The 19,994-nt window shown below is 38.7% G+C and overlaps 2 protein-coding genes and 1 long non-coding RNA gene across 5 annotated transcripts; all 3 read right to left on the minus strand.

Moving 5' to 3' along the window:
• Positions 1–137: 137 nt before the first annotated feature.
• Positions 138–19,897, minus strand: LOC127518990 (protein mono-ADP-ribosyltransferase PARP9-like). Of its 2 annotated transcripts, none has more exons than XM_051906316.1 (6): positions 19,761–19,897; positions 17,844–18,664; positions 17,600–17,649; positions 16,911–17,453; positions 16,685–16,809; positions 138–2,627 (listed from the first exon to the last, which is right to left on the minus strand). In XM_051906316.1, the coding sequence occupies exons 2-6, from the start codon at positions 18,629–18,631 to the stop codon at positions 2,154–2,156; spliced, it is 1,980 nt and encodes a 659-aa protein (XP_051762276.1). In that variant the 5' UTR covers positions 18,632–18,664; positions 19,761–19,897; the 3' UTR covers positions 138–2,153. The 2 variants fall into 2 exon arrangements, with proteins under 2 accessions (XP_051762276.1, XP_051762275.1); XM_051906315.1 differs by lacking the exon at positions 19,761–19,897 and adding an exon at positions 19,606–19,743.
• On the minus strand, positions 5,193–11,140 carry LOC127518997 (uncharacterized). Its single transcript, XR_007931699.1, has 3 exons — positions 10,900–11,140; positions 10,698–10,763; positions 5,193–6,073 (listed from the first exon to the last, which is right to left on the minus strand). It is a non-coding gene; the product is annotated as an uncharacterized LOC127518997 (long non-coding RNA).
• LOC127518995 (protein mono-ADP-ribosyltransferase PARP9-like) lies at positions 11,935–15,416 on the minus strand. Of its 2 annotated transcripts, none has more exons than XM_051906321.1 (3): positions 14,700–15,416; positions 12,775–13,595; positions 11,935–12,580 (listed from the first exon to the last, which is right to left on the minus strand). In XM_051906321.1, exons 2-3 carry the CDS (start codon positions 13,560–13,562, stop codon positions 12,475–12,477), a joined length of 894 nt encoding a protein of 297 aa, XP_051762281.1. In that variant the 5' UTR covers positions 13,563–13,595; positions 14,700–15,416; the 3' UTR covers positions 11,935–12,474. The 2 variants fall into 2 exon arrangements, with proteins under 2 accessions (XP_051762281.1, XP_051762280.1); XM_051906320.1 differs by lacking the exon at positions 14,700–15,416 and adding an exon at positions 14,545–14,682.
• Positions 19,898–19,994: the final 97 nt, after the last annotated feature.

A 19,994-nucleotide genomic window follows, 5' to 3' on the forward strand; every position in this document is an offset into this window, starting at 1 on the left:
ACACTGAAAATGTTAAAATATGTCTCGATATGGTCTTGTTATAATTCTGTAATAAATATTTTCTAGTCTAAATCTAAGAAAAGTTGAATTATATTTAGCCCATAACGTTGAACAGATAAAAGTCATCACAAGAGAAATTTTGATTGAAATTTAGCATTTATTGAAGTAAAAGCATTCAATATAATTCAGTTGTGCAGATCACATTACATGTACAGGAAGGCCTTGATAACTGATCAAATAAACAGTCAAAGATTATTTATATTGCATTAATTAATGAATGAATTTAAGCATATAGTTTGAAACTATAAACCCATCAGCCAAATCATTTACCCTCACTGACATTCTACATTCAACTGATAAAGATTAACTTATAACAAGAAAACAATGTTTTTTTGTTGTTGTTGTTTTTTTTTTGTTTTTTCAACACCAATTAATATTTATAAATAGAGCTGGGCGATATGACGATATCGTTACCACGAAATAAAATGTCTATCGTTAGAGACTTTGCTATAGGCTATCGTACATATCGCAGACAGTATATATATATATATATATATATATATATATATATATATATTGCTCTATTGACACTTCAGAGTAATGAAATGCATGAATAAGGATATAAAGAGCGGGACGTGCTTGATGTTAAAGAGTTATGAGCGCAATATATCCTGAAAAGAAACTCGGTGCAGCGCTCGTGCTGACTGGCACACTGCCAAAGTGCGCGGACAGAAACCTCTCAGAAAGCGATCGCGAATTAGAGACGTGCTGGATGTTAAATTGTTATTAAGCTATTAAATTATTTTATGGACAATAAGTAGGGATGGGGGTAAACTGGTAAACACGATTAGCGGGTAGAAATTTGTCAACCGGCAGAGATTTTTGACTATCGTCTCTGTTGCGGTTACGCAAGTGAGGTTGCTATGCTGCGCGGTCACAAAAGCTTTATCATTTGCACGAGTTTTTAAGCATTGCGTTTTAAAAGCAAGCGGTTTTAAACCGTTGAAGCGCAATTAGCAGCGAAAGACAACCCATTTCAGCATATGCACGCGCTCTCTGAGAGACTGTTTCTCAGCGCCGTCGCGACATGAAGCCGCTGCTCATAGAGCGCGTGAGGACTGAACTGAGTGCTTTTTGCTGCATAATTGGGCTTTAACGGTTAAATACACATGCCTATATGTCAAAGTGACCACGTATTTGCAAGTAAACAGAGCCATTTATGTCTTAATTGAGTACAGTTGAGAAAGACAAGGCTTGAGTATAATGGATCGGTGCAGTCATTCTTAAACGGACAGCATAGCATCCAAATTTACCTGCTGTCATTATGCTAATCAAACAACAAAACAAAAAAAGAAAGAAAAAAAGAGAGAAAATCTCTCACTGCTTGCTTTTGTAACCTTAATAAGAATAAATGTATATTTAATTTACACAGTAAAGACTATGCATTGTTTTTTATACCTTTGACTTTGACCTTTGACCTTTGACATTTTCTAGTGCTTGAAGTTTTTCAGGTAGGTCTGTTTCGTCTGTCTTTGTTCTACTGTAGTTTGTTTTCTTTGCTCTTTCTTTATCACTGTTTATTTGTCTTCAGTAAGCTTGAGAGTTTTTTAGGCTAGTATTAAATTTTTAAATGATATTGAAATTGGTGATAAGAATTATGAAATTTCAATGGTATGAAAAATTTTGATATCATAAAAATCTTAAGGCAAAAATTACTATATCATGATATGCATGATATATATCATTATCGTGATATAAAATTACTCATATCGTGATACAAGAGTTTGGTCATATCGCCCACCCCTATTTATAAATGTCTTCATATTAAAAACAAAATAATTTCATGCAAATGTTAAGAGTAACAGCAGTACAGTAGCAAGACCTGTGAGAAACTGTCTGAAAGAAAGAAGGAGCAATTCTAGTCAAAGTTGGTTACATTAAAGCAGGTTTAGCACATCAAAAAAAAATTAATAATAATAATAATTTTCACCAGCATATATTACCATCAGTCATCCAGTAATATGATGTAGACTAATTATTATAAAGACCTTTATTTTACATTTGTAAATTTCTGTATTTGTTGTGTTATGACTTTTTACGCTGATATGACAATATTTTTAATGTGCTTTGTTATTGCATATTTCTGTGAGCAGCTACACAGCGGTCAGTTTGTCACATATGATCAGGCATTCAGGAAGAGCTTGTTGACTGCTGAAGATGACATGTCCCCTGTCAGACAAGCAATCATAACGATTCAAAGGGGCTTGTTTTTTGTTAGGAGACAAAATAGAATGTGGAAAACCATCCGTGGATTTCCCAGTGAGGACCCGGGCCTGAATGATGTAGATGTACTGCTCATGTTCCTGCTCCTTGGAAGGAGAAACGCCTTCAGCTCCTTTTACAAGAAACGCCTTCAGAAAAGAACACAAAAACCTAATTATTATTCTCAATGTCTTCACATTTGTGTTACCTGCAGGAGGAGCAAACTCTTTCTGAAAGCCTACTCTACAGATGAGATCACAGAACTGAGCTGACACACGCTGGTAGAGGCGCCTCGGTTTGTCTTTCATTCTCTGTTCATTTTTGTCAAACAGCTGCTTCAGTGCGTTGTTCTCTAGCTTCTCCACCTGCAACAACCAGTGCAACCACATGCCATTAGATCCTATTATTACCACAACACTGTGCTAAACTTCAAGACAAGTTTCTTTACAGAAATTTGTTATGTAAATGTTTATAATACCTAAATGCCTAATTGTCCATATTTAGCAGTCTATAGTTAGGCGACAGGATTGTTTACATCATAGTATGATAATATAAACAATCAAACTTTTGAGATTTGCAATATAGTATTGATTAATGTGATTTATATGTGGATAGCACTGAATATATTTATAGTAGTTGCAAATTGGAGTTATTAATACATCTTGCTGTGATATGAAAATCTGTAGGGTTTGAAAAGTACGCAATCTGTACGATTTTGTTATATTTATGTCAATTTGGTGTAGTGACAGCCTAATTATGTATGCATGTGGATAAAGTTGGATATATTTTTAGTCGTTTCAAGTTATTAATACATTTAAGGTATTGAGTAATTAATACATTTTAATGTAATATGTAAATCTGTAAGGTTTTGTTGAATAAATAATTTGGTGTAGTTACACATCACAATCACGTCTTGTTTAGATTTATAGTCATGTTCTGTGTAGTTTCTTTTTCATGCATTCCCTGTCACTGTTTACCTGACTCATTCATTAAGACCGCCTTCCGTATTCAAATTACAAAAAAATGGAACTGGTGTCGTGTCAGTTACACTGTTTTCGTAAGTTGAATGGGGACGACATAGGGCGTAGCATAAGCTTTTTGAACTGCGAGAGTTTTAAACTTTTTTCATAAGTAGAATACAGAAGGTGGTCTGGCGGAAGCTAGATATTTTACTTCAGAATTTGTTAAATATGGATATGTTTTTTTACACAAATGCATCACTTCAGAAGGCCTTTATTAACCCCATCCACTCCTGAAGCTGTGTGAAATAAGTTTATGATGGATGGATATGGAAGGAGACTCTTTCTTCAGTTCATACACATTGATCTTGATTAGTTGGTTCAGTTGTGTTTAATTAGGGTTAGAGCTAAACTCTGCAGGACAGCAGCCCTCCAGGAGCAGGACTGGGCACCCCTGGACTAGATTGTGTTGTTAAATTAGTAGAAAATGTTGTTAATTAGTAGAAAACAACATGTATTGCTTGACAAATTGCAGGAACAATAACTGCTCAATATCAACAAGAAGATACTGCTAAATCTAAAATAATATATAGAAAATAGAAATAAAATATATTTATCTACTTAAAAAATAAACATGAAGATATGGTAATGTTCTCTCAGCAAATAAAATATAATGTTGGATGTAGCATGGCAACTTGCTTACCTTGACGATACAGAGCCCAAAAGCCTCCAAGTTTCTCCTTTCTTTGTCCAAATATTCCTTGCTGCTCACAGGAGTTCTTGCATAAAATGAATTTTTAAGAGGCTTAAAAGGATCCAACAGGCCTGTGGTGTCAAGGAGTAAAAACTGTATCCGGTCATCAGAAACATAAACTCAACACTAACTTATTATCTGCAATATATTTACATTTAAAATATTAAAAACATACATGTCCTCTTCATTGAGCTACATCTTCCAGTTTTGTCAATCAAAAACATGGACTTAAACTTGACTTTGTGGTTGCTGAACGTAATTCCTTCATTCCCTGCTAGATAAGCTTTCTCCAAAACTGCACTGGTTTCAGGTGTTTGTATCCAAGGTTCATCTTCACAGCTCCAGCGAACCACAGAATACAGAATGTCACGTTCTTCAGCTTCAGCAAAGTCCTCCTGGGCCTTACAAAGCATGGACTCCACCTCAATTGCTGCACAGCTGACATCTGAAGGACTTCCAGTGATGGTTATGCCACCATTACCACTCCTTAAAAACTTCTTGATGTGAACACGAAACTTGGCTTGAAGAGAAAGCATGTTTTCATGGTCTCTCTGGTCAAGGTATATGACATGGTTATTCCTTATTGTCATGTTATCTGATTGCTTAAGCATATTAAATGCCCATACTTTTGCCTCTCTCTCAGCCTCCTTGGAGACACTGTGGAACTCAACAGTGGGTGTTTCATTTGCTGTGGTTTCTTTGGCTGCAGAAGCAAAGCCTGAAAGCATTCAAGAGTGATATAAGAACATTTATCTCAGTAGTTTTTATGAGTATCTGTATTATTAATTTCTAGGCAAACGATGTGGCACTGTGAAACCAGAAATATTTTCCGTAAATAAAAACAATGTCATATATTTTACTTACTTGTTGCCATGGCATTGTATATGTGGCCAAGTGGTGTAATATACAATGTTTCTATTTTTTGTTGAAAATGTTGTGGCCCCTTTAAGAAAACTCCTCTCTCTTCTCGCGATACTTTTTGCGCGATTTGGATGCATGTGCGCGACCAGAGAAGCCATTCTCACTGTCCACGAGAGCTCCATGTGCTAGTGCTTGCATTCGGTCTAATCTAACGTAGTTTCGTCATCTTTCGGTCGATGCTTTTGGATCGAGTGAGTGACGAGTGAACCTTGTGGCAAATAGTAAAGGATTATTGGGTATGTAAATTTCACGATTTGATATAAAGTGTTTCAAAGCAATGTTTATTTGATAGTATGTATATATATATATATATATATATATATATATTACCTGCTGTAGATGTGTTAAAAGCTATTTTGTGATTGATTCTGGTTTATTTTTCTTATGGTTCATGGTTAATATGTGAAACAAAGGGAGTGTGGCTTTGCTAATGTGCTTTTATTTTTCTTCTGTGCCTCAGCCACTGCCGTATTCCAGTCTGTATTAACATTTGTTTTGTTTTTTTTCAAGTAATTTGGTTATTTCCGGTGGACTCCGGTGCGTTTTTTTGTTAGTCTTTTACCTTGCATCTTACTGTACTTCAGTGGTGGCATATAGTCATCTGAATTACATCTAGTCGATTGGAAGTGACACTAATTATTGTCGTAACTTATCTTTGCAACAATTGATTGTCATTTCTCTGATTTTGATTGCTTAAACTATGGATAAGAGTTTTTTTTCTTTTTGTATGGTGTAATTAGTGAAATCTTCAACTATCCAAAATCTACTTCTGTAAGTGTGCTTATTCAAGTTTTGCTCCCATCGACCGCTGTCATTTTTTTTGAACAGCAGTCAGATTAAACAAACCCCACATTTTGAAAAGCATAATTTTGCTTCCGGTGTGTGTGTCTTTTCTTCCACCCGGTTACATTTTTGGTACCAGGAGTGGGGTATCTGACAGTTGGGAGCTCTTAGGCGTTTAGTGCGTTTTTTTTCTCTCTGGAATACGGTAGTGGTGTGTACGTGAACTGCAGGGACCCGGAGTGGAGGCGGTCAACCGTGCTTTGAGTGTCCAGAGTGACGACGTCGGCTGAGGGTTCGTGGCCAAGGGACTGGATCGCTGGACGAGGAGGGGACATCGCCATCTGTGGCCGAAGCTCAGAAGTGTGCTGTTAACTAGAGGACTGTTTTGTGTGTCCTGCAAGAAGAGGAAGCAGTGTTACACAGACATTCTTTATCACATATCCTTTGAACTAAAGAAAAAGACATTAAACGGACTTTGCTGCCAAAAGGACATTTAAATTTAATTCAACATGTCACAGTCTGATGATGAAGATGCAGTACAGGGTGCTGCTAGCGAACAGGGTTTAAGACATGATATGGACGATGTGCAGGGACAAATCCAAGAGCTCAGCAGAAAGCATGCTGAAGCTATGGCAGCTATTGCCAACCTAAGTAGAGAGCCAACTAGATCTTACATATATGTGCCAAGGGAACGCCACATTCAGTCTTTCAGTGGTGATTTTAGTAAAGATGGTAGAAATGTGGATGAATTCATTGAAGAAGTGGAAAGGGTATTGCTTGTAAGAAACCAGACTCCCGAAGACCAAACTGACTTTGTTCTTTCCCTATTGAAAGGTGCTGCTTTGGAAGAGGTTAGGTTAAGGCGGGGGGATCAACCTCAGCGTACGGAAGACATATTTTTCTACCTTAGGGAGGCCTTTAGGGAAAAGCGTAGTCTTGCCCAGTTATTGCAGACTTTCTATACTCGCAAACAGTTAGAAGGTGAAGACCTTCGTGCATACTCTCATGCCTTGTCACAAATATTGAACTCTCTCTTGAAGCAGTCACCCGATGCTGTTGCAAATGTGAATGTTGCTTTACGAGACCAGTTCATTGAGGGAGCAAGAGATGCCGCGCTCCGAAGGGTACTTCGTAAATTGGTGAGGGACAAGCCACAGTCAACTTTGATTGAAGTAAGAGATGAAGCTTTAATGTGGTCTCTGGAAGATCCCAAGCTGCGTGCTAGTAAAGTAGCCCTTAACCGTAATGTAAGCTCTGAAGCTACAGAAGTCCAGTGTGCGGCTGTGGTGATGCCAGCAAAGAGCTCTGTTACGCTTGATGAAGTTCTAAAATTAGTGGCGGAACAAGGCAAAGCCATAGGGGAGTTGACTCAAGCTGTTCAGAAATTGACTTTACACTGCACTAAGCCTGAATCTGTGAATCGTACTAAATCTCAGATGCAGCCTAGGTTTACAGATGATGGCCAGCCCATCTGCTTTAAGTGTAATGGGGTGGGGCACATAGCCAAAAACTGTGTGAGAAGAAACAAACAAACAGTCAATGAGGATGCATCTTCAGCCGTGCCACAGGGAAATGCACACCCTCGGTCGCTGTGAGCCAGGCGATGCGAGGGCAATCTGTTGGCTCGACTCCCAAGGACTCCGATCATGATCGACTACTCCAACATGCTGTGGGGAAATGTCCTGTAGTTGACTTGAAAATCGGGGGAGTGATTGTTTCGTGTTTACTTGACACGGGAAGCCAAGTCAGTACAATTACAGAACATTTTTTTAAAGAGCACTTAGCAGGTGAAGTAGACGACATGCTTTCCACATCCAGTTGGCTCAAAATTACAGCCGCCAATGGATTAGACATCCCGTACCTTGGTTATCTTGAGCTTACAGTTGAAACCATGGGTATCACTCTGCCAGAGTGTGGTTTTCTAGTAGTCCGGGATGCACAAAGCTCTTCAGCTGTTCCAGCTCTCATGGGCATGAATATCATAGGCAGATGTAGACAGTTAGTTCATGCTGAGTTCGATACCACCTTAGGAGGGGAACTGCAGTCTGACTGGAGAGAGGTTTTCCAGCAAATGCAAAGTGTCAGTCGACATGAGAAACGGTTTGTTGCACGGGTAGCTGGAAAAGAGACAGTGTACATACCTGCTTCATCAGTTTCAACTCTGATGGTCAGGGGGATAAGAAGCTCATTACCTGAGGGTTCAAAACTGTTGTTGGAGCCTGGAAATTCACCCTTACCTGGGGGCTTGATTGTGGTACCATCCCTTGTGTCCACGGTAAAACCATTGTTTCCAGTGCAAGTTGTGAATCTCTCCACAGAGGATGTATGGTTGCAGCCCCGCACCCGGCTGGGTACTCTCTGTCCTGTTGAATCCTTAAGTCCAACGGAGGGTTGTGAAGTGAAGTTCCTAAGAATTGCAGCTGGAGTGGAAGAGATAACTGTAAACACAGAAGAGAGACCGGTATTGGCGAATACCTTAACCGACTTTCTTAACAAGCTACAGTTAGGTGGTACCGCTGAGCAACAGGATGAGCTTAAAGCTTTGCTATTGAGGTATGTGGATGCATTTGCGCTGGACGATGAAGAACTAGGGTTTTCTGATAAAGTACAGCATGAGATCAATCTGGTAGATGACGTTCCAGTTTCTCAGCCCTATCGGCGCATTCCACCGACCCAGTATGGTGAAGCCAGGGAACATATCACCAAGCTTCTTAAGAAGAGGATTATCAAACCTAGCAATAGTGCTTATGCATCGCCCATAGTACTTGTAAGGAAGACGGATGGTAGTCTTAGACTATGTGTTGACTACAGAAAATTGAACTCCAAGACAAAACGAGATGTCTTTCCTTTGCCCCGCATTGACGAGAGTTTTGATGCGTTACAAGGTGCAAAGTTCTTCTCAACCATTGATTTGGCTAGCGGGTATCATCAGGTGGCTGTGCGTGAACAAGACCAGCCGAAGACAGCATTCACTACCCCATTTGGTATATTTGAATACTCTCGTATGCCTTTCGGAGTCTGTAATGGACCTTCTACATTCCAGCGTCTTATGCAATCCACTATGGGAGATTTGATCTTCCAGATCATGCTGGTTTATTTGGATGATATACTTGTATATTCTTCTACTTTCCATGAACATCTTCAGAGATTAGATGTCGTTTTCAGTAGGTTGAAGGAAATGGGGCTCAAGGTAAAGCTTGAAAAATGCCGTTTTCTCCAGGAAGAGGTAAAGTTCTTAGGTCATCAAATTTCAGCTCGAGGCATTGGTACTGACCCTGAGAAAGTTGAGGCGGTGAGAAATTGGAAACCTCCTGGCACAGTAAAGGAGTTAAGATCATTCCTAGGCTTCTGTAGTTATTACAGAAAATTTATAGAAGGTTTTTCCAAAATCGCTGGCCCTCTTCATGATTTGGTGAACTTGTGCCTGAAGCAACACGGAGTTGTGAGGAAATCTGAGTTTTGTTCACTTTGGTCAGCTGAGTGTCAGGCAGCCTTTGAGTTGTTAAAGGAGAAGCTTACATCTGCTCCTATATTAGGCTACGCAGACTTTTCTCTTCCATTTATAGTGGAGACGGATGCTAGTAGTGAAGGTCTAGGAGCAGTCCTCTACCAGCAGCAAGGTGACTGTAAGAGAGTGATCGCCTACGCTAGTAGAAGGCTACGTAATGCAGAGAAGAATGACCGAAACTATAGTAGTATGAAGCTTGAACTACTAGCTCTCAAATGGGCTGTTTCTGAAAAATTCCGGGGGTATTTGTTGGGCTCAAAATTTGTAGTCGTCACAGACAACAATCCCTTATGTCACCTGCAAACAGCAAAATTGGGTGCTATCGAGCAAAGATGGATGGCCCAATTAGCAGTTTTCGATTTTGAGGTTAAGTACCGACCCGGACGGCACAATGCTGCTGCTGACGCCCTCTCTAGGCAGCCATTAGCAGGGGAGCCTGCTAGTTCTGAGGACGTGGAATACGATGATTGTGTTGCCATTTGTAATGTGATCAACAAGGGTACACCCTTAGATGTGGAACTGCTGACAGCTGGTGATCAGTGCTGTAAAGTGAGCCAGATCCGTGCTTTGGGGTGTGGAGCCAGGGTAGAAGGGACTGATACTCAGGGAAGTACATTTACTCTTCCAGGCTATACCAAAGCTCAGTTAAAGGATTTCCAGCTAAAGGATTTGATTCTCTGCTCTTTTAGGGAGTTTTGGGATCAGAAGCGAAAGCCCACTAGTCAGGAACGACACAGCCTACCTAAGCCTGTATTGTCACTGTTAAAGCAGTGGAAATATATAAGAGAGTCAGATGGGTTGCTCTATCGTGTGGTGGATGATCTTCATCTTGGTGAGTGCCAGCAGCTGCTCTTGCCAGCGTGTTTAAAAGATCGAGTCCTTGAAAGTGTCCATGATAAGATGGGACATCAGGGTATAGAACGTACCCTTAACCTGTTAAGGCAGAGATGCTTCTGGGTTGGCATGTATGAAGATGTCGAGAGGTGGGTCAAAAAGTGTCAACGGTGTATTCTAACCAAGATGCCGCAGCCGAGAATCCGTCCTCCTATGAAGCCATTCTTAGCTTCAAGGCCTTTGGAAGTAGTGGCAGTGGATTATACAGTGCTCGAACCTGCCTCAGATGGTCGCGAGAATGTGTTGATTGTAACCGATGTGTTTACTAAATTTACACAGGCATTCCCAACCAGGGACCAGCGAGCTGAAACCACAGCCAAGATTTTACTGAAAGAGTGGTTCATGAAGTATGGAGTGCCAGAGAGGTTACATTCAGATCAGGGAAGGAACTTCGAAAGCGAGGTGATCGCTGAGTTGTGTCGACTGTATGGAGTAAGAAAAACACGCACAAATCCTTACCATCCACAAGGTAATGCTCAGTGTGAGCGATTTAACAGGACGCTCCATGAGTTGTTAAGAACACTACCTCCTGAGAAGAAAAGGCGATGGCCAGAACACCTTCCTGAGTTAATCTATGCATACAATGTAACACCACATGCAACAACAGGCTACTCACCCTATTTCTTGCTGTTCGGCGTGGAACCACGTCTTCCTGTCGATGCTCTTCTAGGCCAGGAACAAGCTGTGGATAGAAGACAGGATTGGTTAGTAATTCACCAGAATCGCCTCAGAGAAGCTCACGAAAAAACGAGAGAATACGCAGAGCGCAAGGCTGCTGAGAGACTCGCTCCATTAAACGACAAAGTCTACTGTCCTACCGTTGGTGTTGGTCAGACGGTGTATTTACGTCACCGACCTGCTGGGAGAAACAAGATACAGGATGCTTGGGCTCCTACTGTGTATCGGGTCATACAGGTACAGGGCACCACGTATACGGTTGAGCCTCTGGAGGGTGGTCCCAGTAAGAGAGTCCACAGAGCTGACTTACGCCCTTGTGTGAATCCTGTTGTGGAACCAGTGGTAACAGAGAGTAGTTTGTCGTCATCACCATCTACGGCTCTGGGTGACCCTGTGGAAGTTGGAAATGCTGACACAGAGTATGTGGTGTTGGAAGAGGTTACATTACCTCATCTTGAAGAGACAAGGAATGTTCATTTTGGAGTCTCCGGCTCAGCTGAGGAAGTTTTAGATGTTGGACCTGTTTCCGTTCTGGATAATGTGGAGCAGCCAGTGGAATCTGAACCATCAGTGGAACATGAACCTAATCCTGCCCCTTCGGTAAACAAATCTGAGTCCAGGAGGCCTGTTCCAGCACCCAGAAGAACCAGTCGGCCCAATGCTGGTATGCATTCAAACCCATTTAATGAGCCAAGATCGGCCTGTAATTCTGTCTCTCTCAGTTCTGAAGTTTTTTCCCAGGTTTTGACAAGTCTTGGTAGTGTATTGTTCAGAGAGGCTGTGAAAGAAGTTAAGAATATGTATTGATGTCATTGAGGGCAATGACTTCTTAGCAGGGGAGAGTGTGGCCAAGTGGTGTAATATACAATGTTTCTATTTTTTGTTGAAAATGTTGTGGCCCCTTTAAGAAAACTCCTCTCTCTTCTCGCGATACTTTTTGCGCGATTTGGATGCATGTGCGCGACCAGAGAAGCCATTCTCACTGTCCACGAGAGCTCCATGTGCTAGTGCTTGCATTCGGTCTAATCTAACGTAGTTTCGTCATCTTTCGGTCGATGCTTTTGGATCGAGTGAGTGACGAGTGAACCTTGTGGCAAATAGTAAAGGATTATTGGGTATGTAAATTTCACGATTTGATATAAAGTGTTTCAAAGCAATGTTTATTTGATAGTATGTATATATATATATATATATATATATATATATTACCTGCTGTAGATGTGTTAAAAGCTATTTTGTGATTGATTCTGGTTTATTTTTCTTATGGTTCATGGTTAATATGTGAAACAAAGGGAGTGTGGCTTTGCTAATGTGCTTTTATTTTTCTTCTGTGCCTCAGCCACTGCCGTATTCCAGTCTGTATTAACATTTGTTTTGTTTTTTTTCAAGTAATTTGGTTATTTCCGGTGGACTCCGGTGCGTTTTTTTGTTAGTCTTTTACCTTGCATCTTACTGTACTTCAGTGGTGGCATATAGTCATCTGAATTACATCTAGTCGATTGGAAGTGACACTAATTATTGTCGTAACTTATCTTTGCAACAATTGATTGTCATTTCTCTGATTTTGATTGCTTAAACTATGGATAAGAGTTTTTTTTCTTTTTGTATGGTGTAATTAGTGAAATCTTCAACTATCCAAAATCTACTTCTGTAAGTGTGCTTATTCAAGTTTTGCTCCCATCGACCGCTGTCATTTTTTTTGAACAGCAGTCAGATTAAACAAACCCCACATTTTGAAAAGCATAATTTTGCTTCCGGTGTGTGTGTCTTTTCTTCCACCCGGTTACATATACTTGGGACTTACTCCATGTTTTCAAATGCCTAAACAATACAGTGGAATTAAATAAGTAATTTTGCATTTCTGCTGAATTGCATTTGTGCTTGATTAATTTTAACAACTGTGTTGCACATATTTATGTATTCACTTTTTCCATATAAGTACAAATGCTGCTTGAATAATTATGTAATCGGGTGGGAACATGAAAATAAAATGTGATGAGTAGAAAAATACTTGCAAAGCTCCACTGTAGAGATCCACGGCAGAGATGCTGGGTGGACCTAAAATCGCTCTAGTGGCTCTCTCCATTTCTTGGACAGTGGGTTCATCATTATTAACAAGATGGATTTCTAAGTTCTTGCCTTGAAACCCATTCAAGTCATGGAACTGCTTTATAGCCTTTATAATAATGTCTGCACAGAGATCTCTTGGAAAATGGAAAAGGCCAGAACTCAGAGCAGGAATAGCAACAGAGGAAATGTTATGTATTACAGCTATTTCTAGAATTCTAAAGATAGCATTATATAAGAAGGGTGTTGCTCGATCAATATCCTTCTTGTTTGGGTTTGGAGCCAAGCAGGGACCAACAGCATGTATGATATATTTACATGGGAGATTTCCAGCAGGAGTGAGCACAGCATCACCGGTTTTCACTCTTTGCACTCGCTGTATAATATCATCACTCCATTTCTGGATCATTGGTCCCCCAGCATCACTCAGGGCTTGTGCAAGACCTCCTGTATGGTTAAGCTTCTCATTGGCTGCATTGACCACAGCATACACTTGATGACGGGTAAGATCATCTTTCCAGATTGATATTTCCACTCGGTTGGACAGCTTTGTGGAGTACCTCTTCTCAGCACGCAAGACACCACTGTTACTACCAAAGGAGCCAGCCTCTTCCATGTTGTGGAGAATAGCCATGCAATTAAATTTTGCTTTAACAGCATGGCAAAAGGCACTTTGACACTTTTTCAGAATGGCAGCGTGCCCTGGAACCAGTGGAATCTGTTGTATGTTACTCATGGCATGTAGCTTCCTCAGGACACAGACCTCTGGCTTTGGAGTAAAACAAAGTACTGACCATTATACAAAAATATCTGAACACAGAATCATTAGTTCAAATGGGATGTGTGTACAGGGTTTATATTGGATTTTCTTTCATAATTTGGAACCAGTGATAAATGATAACAGGATCAAATAAGCCTCCTAGTAAATATAAAGTGAAACAGTTTTAAAGTTGTTTTTAATTTTAGAGTCATACTGAATATTGTGTAATGTTTATCAGATCCCTACTATAGAAATAACGTCTAACTACTGGAGACTTCAAAGACATCATGATCATGATATTGATGTTAATTTCAACATTGTGAACTGTGAACAAGCATTAACAATCTAATAGTTAATGTTAACTATAATGCATTATCTAACAAATGAGACCTTATTATGAAGTGTTAATGAAAAATCCTCTAAATTGGTTCTAAATTGAGAAAGAAAGTCCAGCAGTTTTTGTTTGTTTGTTTTCAGGAGGATGACTAGCACATGCAAAAGGATATGTTAAAATGCCTGCCACCATTGACTTTTAAATTTATGGACAAAAAGATGCAATGAAAGTAAATAGTGACAGAGGCTTTTTACTCTGTCATTAGGCCTATATGTTTCAAAGAAGAAGGCATACAGGTAGCCTATGGTAGTAGCCTTTTACTTTCAAAGGAACTATCCTTTAAGATAACAATCGCACATAGCAACAACAAAACTTTAAAAAACGTAAAATAATCCACAAACAATACACTGAAATTAAAAACACTAAAACTATAGTATTGTTTAAGTTATTGATTTTGCGAGCATTGATTTAAAACATAAACGTCGTGTGCTCGTGTCGTTACACAACGAATAGTCCACGAAACTGCAACAATCATGATCACTAGATCAGGAAACAAAATTCCATGGTGTAACATGTAGGCTGACTGAAGTATATTTTGTTTTTGAAATGATAAACAAATCTTACCTTAGGATTAACAAACTTATGTCAAGACAGACACGTCAATGACTGTCAAAAATAACAAAGTTCGTCGAATTGAAATCGAAAGAAAAAGCTGTGCGACCTTCAATGCGAACAGACGCTATATGGCAAACAACATACTGTATAATCTGTTCACTTACCTTTCATTTATTTTACAGCAATACTCTCGTGGTTTGTCAAAACAGCGATTATGGTTTCAACGTTTCGAAAAGAGAATACTTAAGCTAAACGATTCTGCTTAAAACGTAGAGCAACTCTAACACTACCAATGTTATGTCTTGTTATGGTCATGTTATATTTCTGTAATATTTTCTAGTCTAAATCTAAGGAACGTTGCATTACATATTGCTCATAATGCTGTACAGAAAAGTCATCACAAAAGAAATTTTGGTTGAAATTTGGCATTTATTTATTTAGGTCTAGGAATTCAAATATAACTCAGTTGTGTTCAGAAGGCCTTGATTACTGATAAAATAAACAGTCAGAGATATTTTGCATTGCATTTAAGCATAGAGTTTAAAACCATAAACCCACCAGCTAAATTATTTATCCTCGTTTGCATTCTATTGTGATCAATTGATAAAGGTGAACTTATCAAAATTAATTAAAAACTAAATAATTTCATGTAACTGTTATAACAGTAACAACAGTAGGCTACTCAAAGCCAGACTTGTGAGAAACTGTCTGAAAGAAAGAAAGAAAGAAAGAAAGAAAGAAAGAAAGAAAGAAAGAAAGAAAGAAAGAAAGAGCAGTCCTAGTCAAAGATAGTTACATTCATGTTTAGCATATCAAAAAAAAAAAATAAAAACAATAATAATAATTTTTACCATCTTCTATTCCCATCAATGATCCAGTAACATGTGATTTAAATTTCATGCCACTGATTTCACCTAATAATTTTTAATGTGCTTTGCATATTTCTGTGAGCAGCTACACAAAGGTTGATTTCTCACATATGATCAGGCATTCAGGAAGAGCTTGTTGACCGCTGAAGATGACATGTGTCTGTCTCATGTCAGACACGCTATCATAACGATACAAAGGGTCTCCCATTAAGGTAGGGGGCAAAATAAGATCTCGAGAACCAATCGTGGATTTCCCAGTGAGGACCCGGGCCTGAATGATGTAGATGTACTGCTCATGATCCGGCTCCTTCCACAGCTTCAAGGCTCCGTCCACTGTACTGCTGAAGTATATTCCACTGCCACAACTTTGCTCTAAACAAAGGAAAACTTCTTTAATGAAAATATTGTAACCTGATTCCAAACATCAAAATATATCATTTGTACCTTGAAAACACAGTAAATTCACTTTTACAAGAAATGCTTCAGAGAAGAACACAAAAACCTAATTATTATTCTCAATGTCTTCACATTTGTGTTACCTGCAGGAGGAGCGAACACTTTCTGAAAGCCTACTCTACAGATGAGATCACAGAACTGAGCTGACACACGCTGGTAGAGGCGCCTCGGTTTGTCTTTAATTCTCTGTTCATTTCTGTTAAACAGCTGCTTCAGCGCGATGTTCTCTAGCTTCTCCACCTGTAACAACCAGTGCAACCACATGCCATTAGATCCTTTTAACACTGCAACTTCAAATCAAGTCATTTTTTTATAGTGCTTTTCACAATACACATTGATTCAAAGCAGCTTTATAGAAATTCATTATATTAATGTTTATAATACTTTAATGCCTAATTGTCCACATATGAGATTTGCTGTATATAGTATTTATTGATTTATGTGATTGTACTGTATGTATGGGGATAGTGCTGATATTTATAGTAGCTGCAAGTTGGAGTTATTAATACATTTTGCTGTGATATGGAAGTCTGTAAGGTTTGAAAGGTATGAAAAGGTTTAAGTTAATGCATAGTACATAACACAAAATATATTTAGTCCTCCAGTGTGCAAGCCAAAGACTGTACTTCCTGAGATGTAGAAAAAAAAAAACACAACATAATTATATTGGAATAGATTAAGCTAAGTTTATTTATTAGTAAAAACAAACTGTATTGCTTGACACATAACAGGTTCAAAAACTGTTTAATATCAAAATAAAAATAATGTGATGTTCTCTCAGCAAATAAAACATAATGTTGGATGTAGTATGGCAACTCACTCACCTTGACGATACGGAACCCAAAAGCCTCCAAGGTTCTCCTTCCTTCTTTGTCCAAATAGTCCTTGCTGCTCACAGGAGTTCTTGCATAAAATGAATTTGTAAGAGGCTCAAAAGGATCCAACAGGCCTGTGGTGTAAAGGAGTAAATACTGTAGCAGGTCATCAGAGACATAATCTCAACACTAACTTATCTGCAATATATTTACATTTTAAGTATTAAAAACATACATGTCCTCTTCACTGCGCTAAATCCTCCATTGTCGTCAATCAAAACCATGGACTTAAACCTGACTTTGTGGTTGCTGAACGTAATTTCTTTACTCCCTGCCAGATAAGCTTTCTCCAAAACTGCACTGATTTCAGGTGTTTGTATCCAAGGTTCATCTTCACAGCTCCAGCGAACCACAGAATACAGAATGTAATTTTCTTCAGCTTCAGTAAAGTCCTCCTGGGCCTTACAAAGCATGGACTCCACCTCAATTGCTGCACAGCTGACATCTGAAGGACTTCCAGTGATGGTTATGCCACCATTACCACTCCTTAAAAACTTCTTGATGTGAACACGAAACTTGGCTTGAAGAGAAAGCATGTTTTCATGGTCTCTCTGGTCAAGGTATATGACATGGTTATTCCTTATTGTCATGTTATCTGATTGCTTAAGCATATTAAATGCCCATACTTTTGCCTCTCTCTCAGCCTCCTTGGAGACACTGTGGAACTCAACAGTGGGTGTTTCATTTGCTGTGGTTTCTTTGGCTGCAGAAGCAAAGCCTGAAAGCATTCAAGAGTGATATAAGAACATTTATCTCAGTAGTTTTTATGAGTATCTGTATTATTAATTTCTAGGCAAATGATGTGGCACTGTGAAACCAGAAATATTTTCCGTAAATAAAAACAATGTCATATATTTTACTTACTTGTTGCCATGGCATTGTATACTTGGGACTTACTCCATGTTTTCAAATGCCTAAACAATACAGTGGAATTAAATAAGTAATTTTGCATTTCTGCTGAATTGCATTTGTGCTTGATTAATTTTAACAACTGTGTTGCACATATTTATGTATTCACTTTTTCCATATAAGTACAAATGCTGCTTGAATAATTATGTAATCGGGTGGGAACATGAAAATAAAATGTGATGAGTAGAAAAATACTTGCAAAGCTCCACTGTAGAGATCCACGGCAGAGATGCTGGGTGGACCTAAAATCGCTCTAGTGGCTCTCTCCATTTCTTGGACAGTGGGTTCATCATTATTAACAAGATGGATTTCTAAGTTCTTGCCTTGAAACCCATTCAAGTCATGGAACTGCTTTATAGCCTTTATAATAATGTCTGCACAGAGATCTCTTGGAAAATGGAAAAGGCCAGAACTCAGAGCAGGAATAGCAACAGAGGAAATGTTATGTATTACAGCTATTTCTAGAATTCTAAAGATAGCATTATATAAGAAGGGTGTTGCTCGATCAATATCCTTCTTGTTTGGGTTTGGAGCCAAGCAGGGACCAACAGCATGTATGATATATTTACATGGGAGATTTCCAGCAGGAGTGAGCACAGCATCACCGGTTTTCACTCTTTGCACTCGCTGTATAATATCATCACTCCATTTCTGGATCATTGGTCCCCCAGCATCACTCAGGGCTTGTGCAAGACCTCCTGTATGGTTAAGCTTCTCATTGGCTGCATTGACCACAGCATACACTTGATGACGGGTAAGATCATCTTTCCAGATTGATATTTCCACTCGGTTGGACAGCTTTGTGGAGTACCTCTTCTCAGCACGCAAGACACCACTGTTACTACCAAAGGAGCCAGCCTCTTCCATGTTGTGGAGAATAGCCATGCAATTAAATTTTGCTTTAACAGCATGGCAAAAGGCACTTTGACACTTTTTCAGAATGGCAGCGTGCCCTGGAACCAGTGGAATCTGTTGTATGTTACTCATGGCATGTAGCTTCCTCAGGACACAGACCTCTGGCTTTGGAGTAAAACAAAGTACTGACCATTATACAAAAATATCTGAACACAGAATCATTAGTTCAAATTGGATGTGTGTACAGGGTTTATATTGGATTTTCTTTCATAATTTGGAACCAGTGATAAATGATAACAGGATCAAATAAGCCTCCTAGTAAATATAAAGTGAAACAGTTTTAAAGTTGTTTTTAATTTTAGAGTCATACTGAATATTGTGTAATGTTTATCAGATCCCTACTATAGAAATAACGTCTAACTACTGAAGACTTCAAAGACATCATGATCATGATATTGATGTTAATTTCAACATTGTGAACTGTGAACAAGCATTAACGATCTAATAGTTAATGTTAACTATAATGCATTATCTAACAAATGAGACCTTATTATTAAGTGTTAATGAAAAATCCTCTAAATTGGTTCTAAATTCAGAAAGAAAGTCCAGCAGTTTTTGTTTGTTTGTTTTCAGGAGGATGACTAGCACATGCAAAAGGATATGTTAAAATGCCTGCCACCATTGACTTTTAAATTTATGGACAAAAAGATGCAATGAAAGTAAATAGTGACAGAGGCTTTTTACTCTGTCATTAGGCCTATTTGTTTCAAAGAAGAAGGCATACAGGTAGCCTATGGTAGTAGCCTTTTACTTTCAAAGGAACTATCCTTTAAGATAACAATCGCACAACAAAACTTTAAAAAACTTAAAATAATCCACAAACAATACACTGAAATTAAAAACACTAAAACTATAGTATTGTTTAAGTTATTGATTTTGCGAGCATTGATTTGAAACATAAACGTCGTGTGCTCGTGTCGTTACACAACGAATAGTCCACGAAACTGCAACAATCATGATCACTAGATCAGGAAACAAAATTCCATGGTGTAACATGTAGGCTGACTGAAGTATATTTTGTTTTTGAAATTATAAACAAATCTTACCTTAGGATTAACAAACTTATGTCAAGACAGACACGTCAATGACTGTCAAAAATAACAAAGTTCGTCGAATTGAAATCGAAAGAAAAAGCTGTGCGACCTTCAATGCGAACAGACGCTATATGGCAAACAACATACTGTATAATCTGTTCACTTACCTTTCATTTATTTTACAGCAATACTCTCGTGGTTTGTCAAAACAGCGATTATGGTTTCAACGTTTCGAAAAGAGAATACTTAAGCTAAACGATTCTGCTTAAAACGTAGAGCAACTCTAACACTACCAATGTTATGTCTTGTTATGGTCATGTTATATTTCTGTAATATTTTCTAGTCTAAATCTAAGGAACGTTGCATTACATATTGCTCATAATGCTGTACAGAAAAGTCAT

The sequence above is a fragment of the Ctenopharyngodon idella genome, chromosome 9, assembly GCF_019924925.1.
Source record: "Ctenopharyngodon idella isolate HZGC_01 chromosome 9, HZGC01, whole genome shotgun sequence".
In the NCBI taxonomy this organism is placed as follows: Eukaryota; Metazoa; Chordata; class Actinopteri; order Cypriniformes; family Xenocyprididae; genus Ctenopharyngodon; species Ctenopharyngodon idella.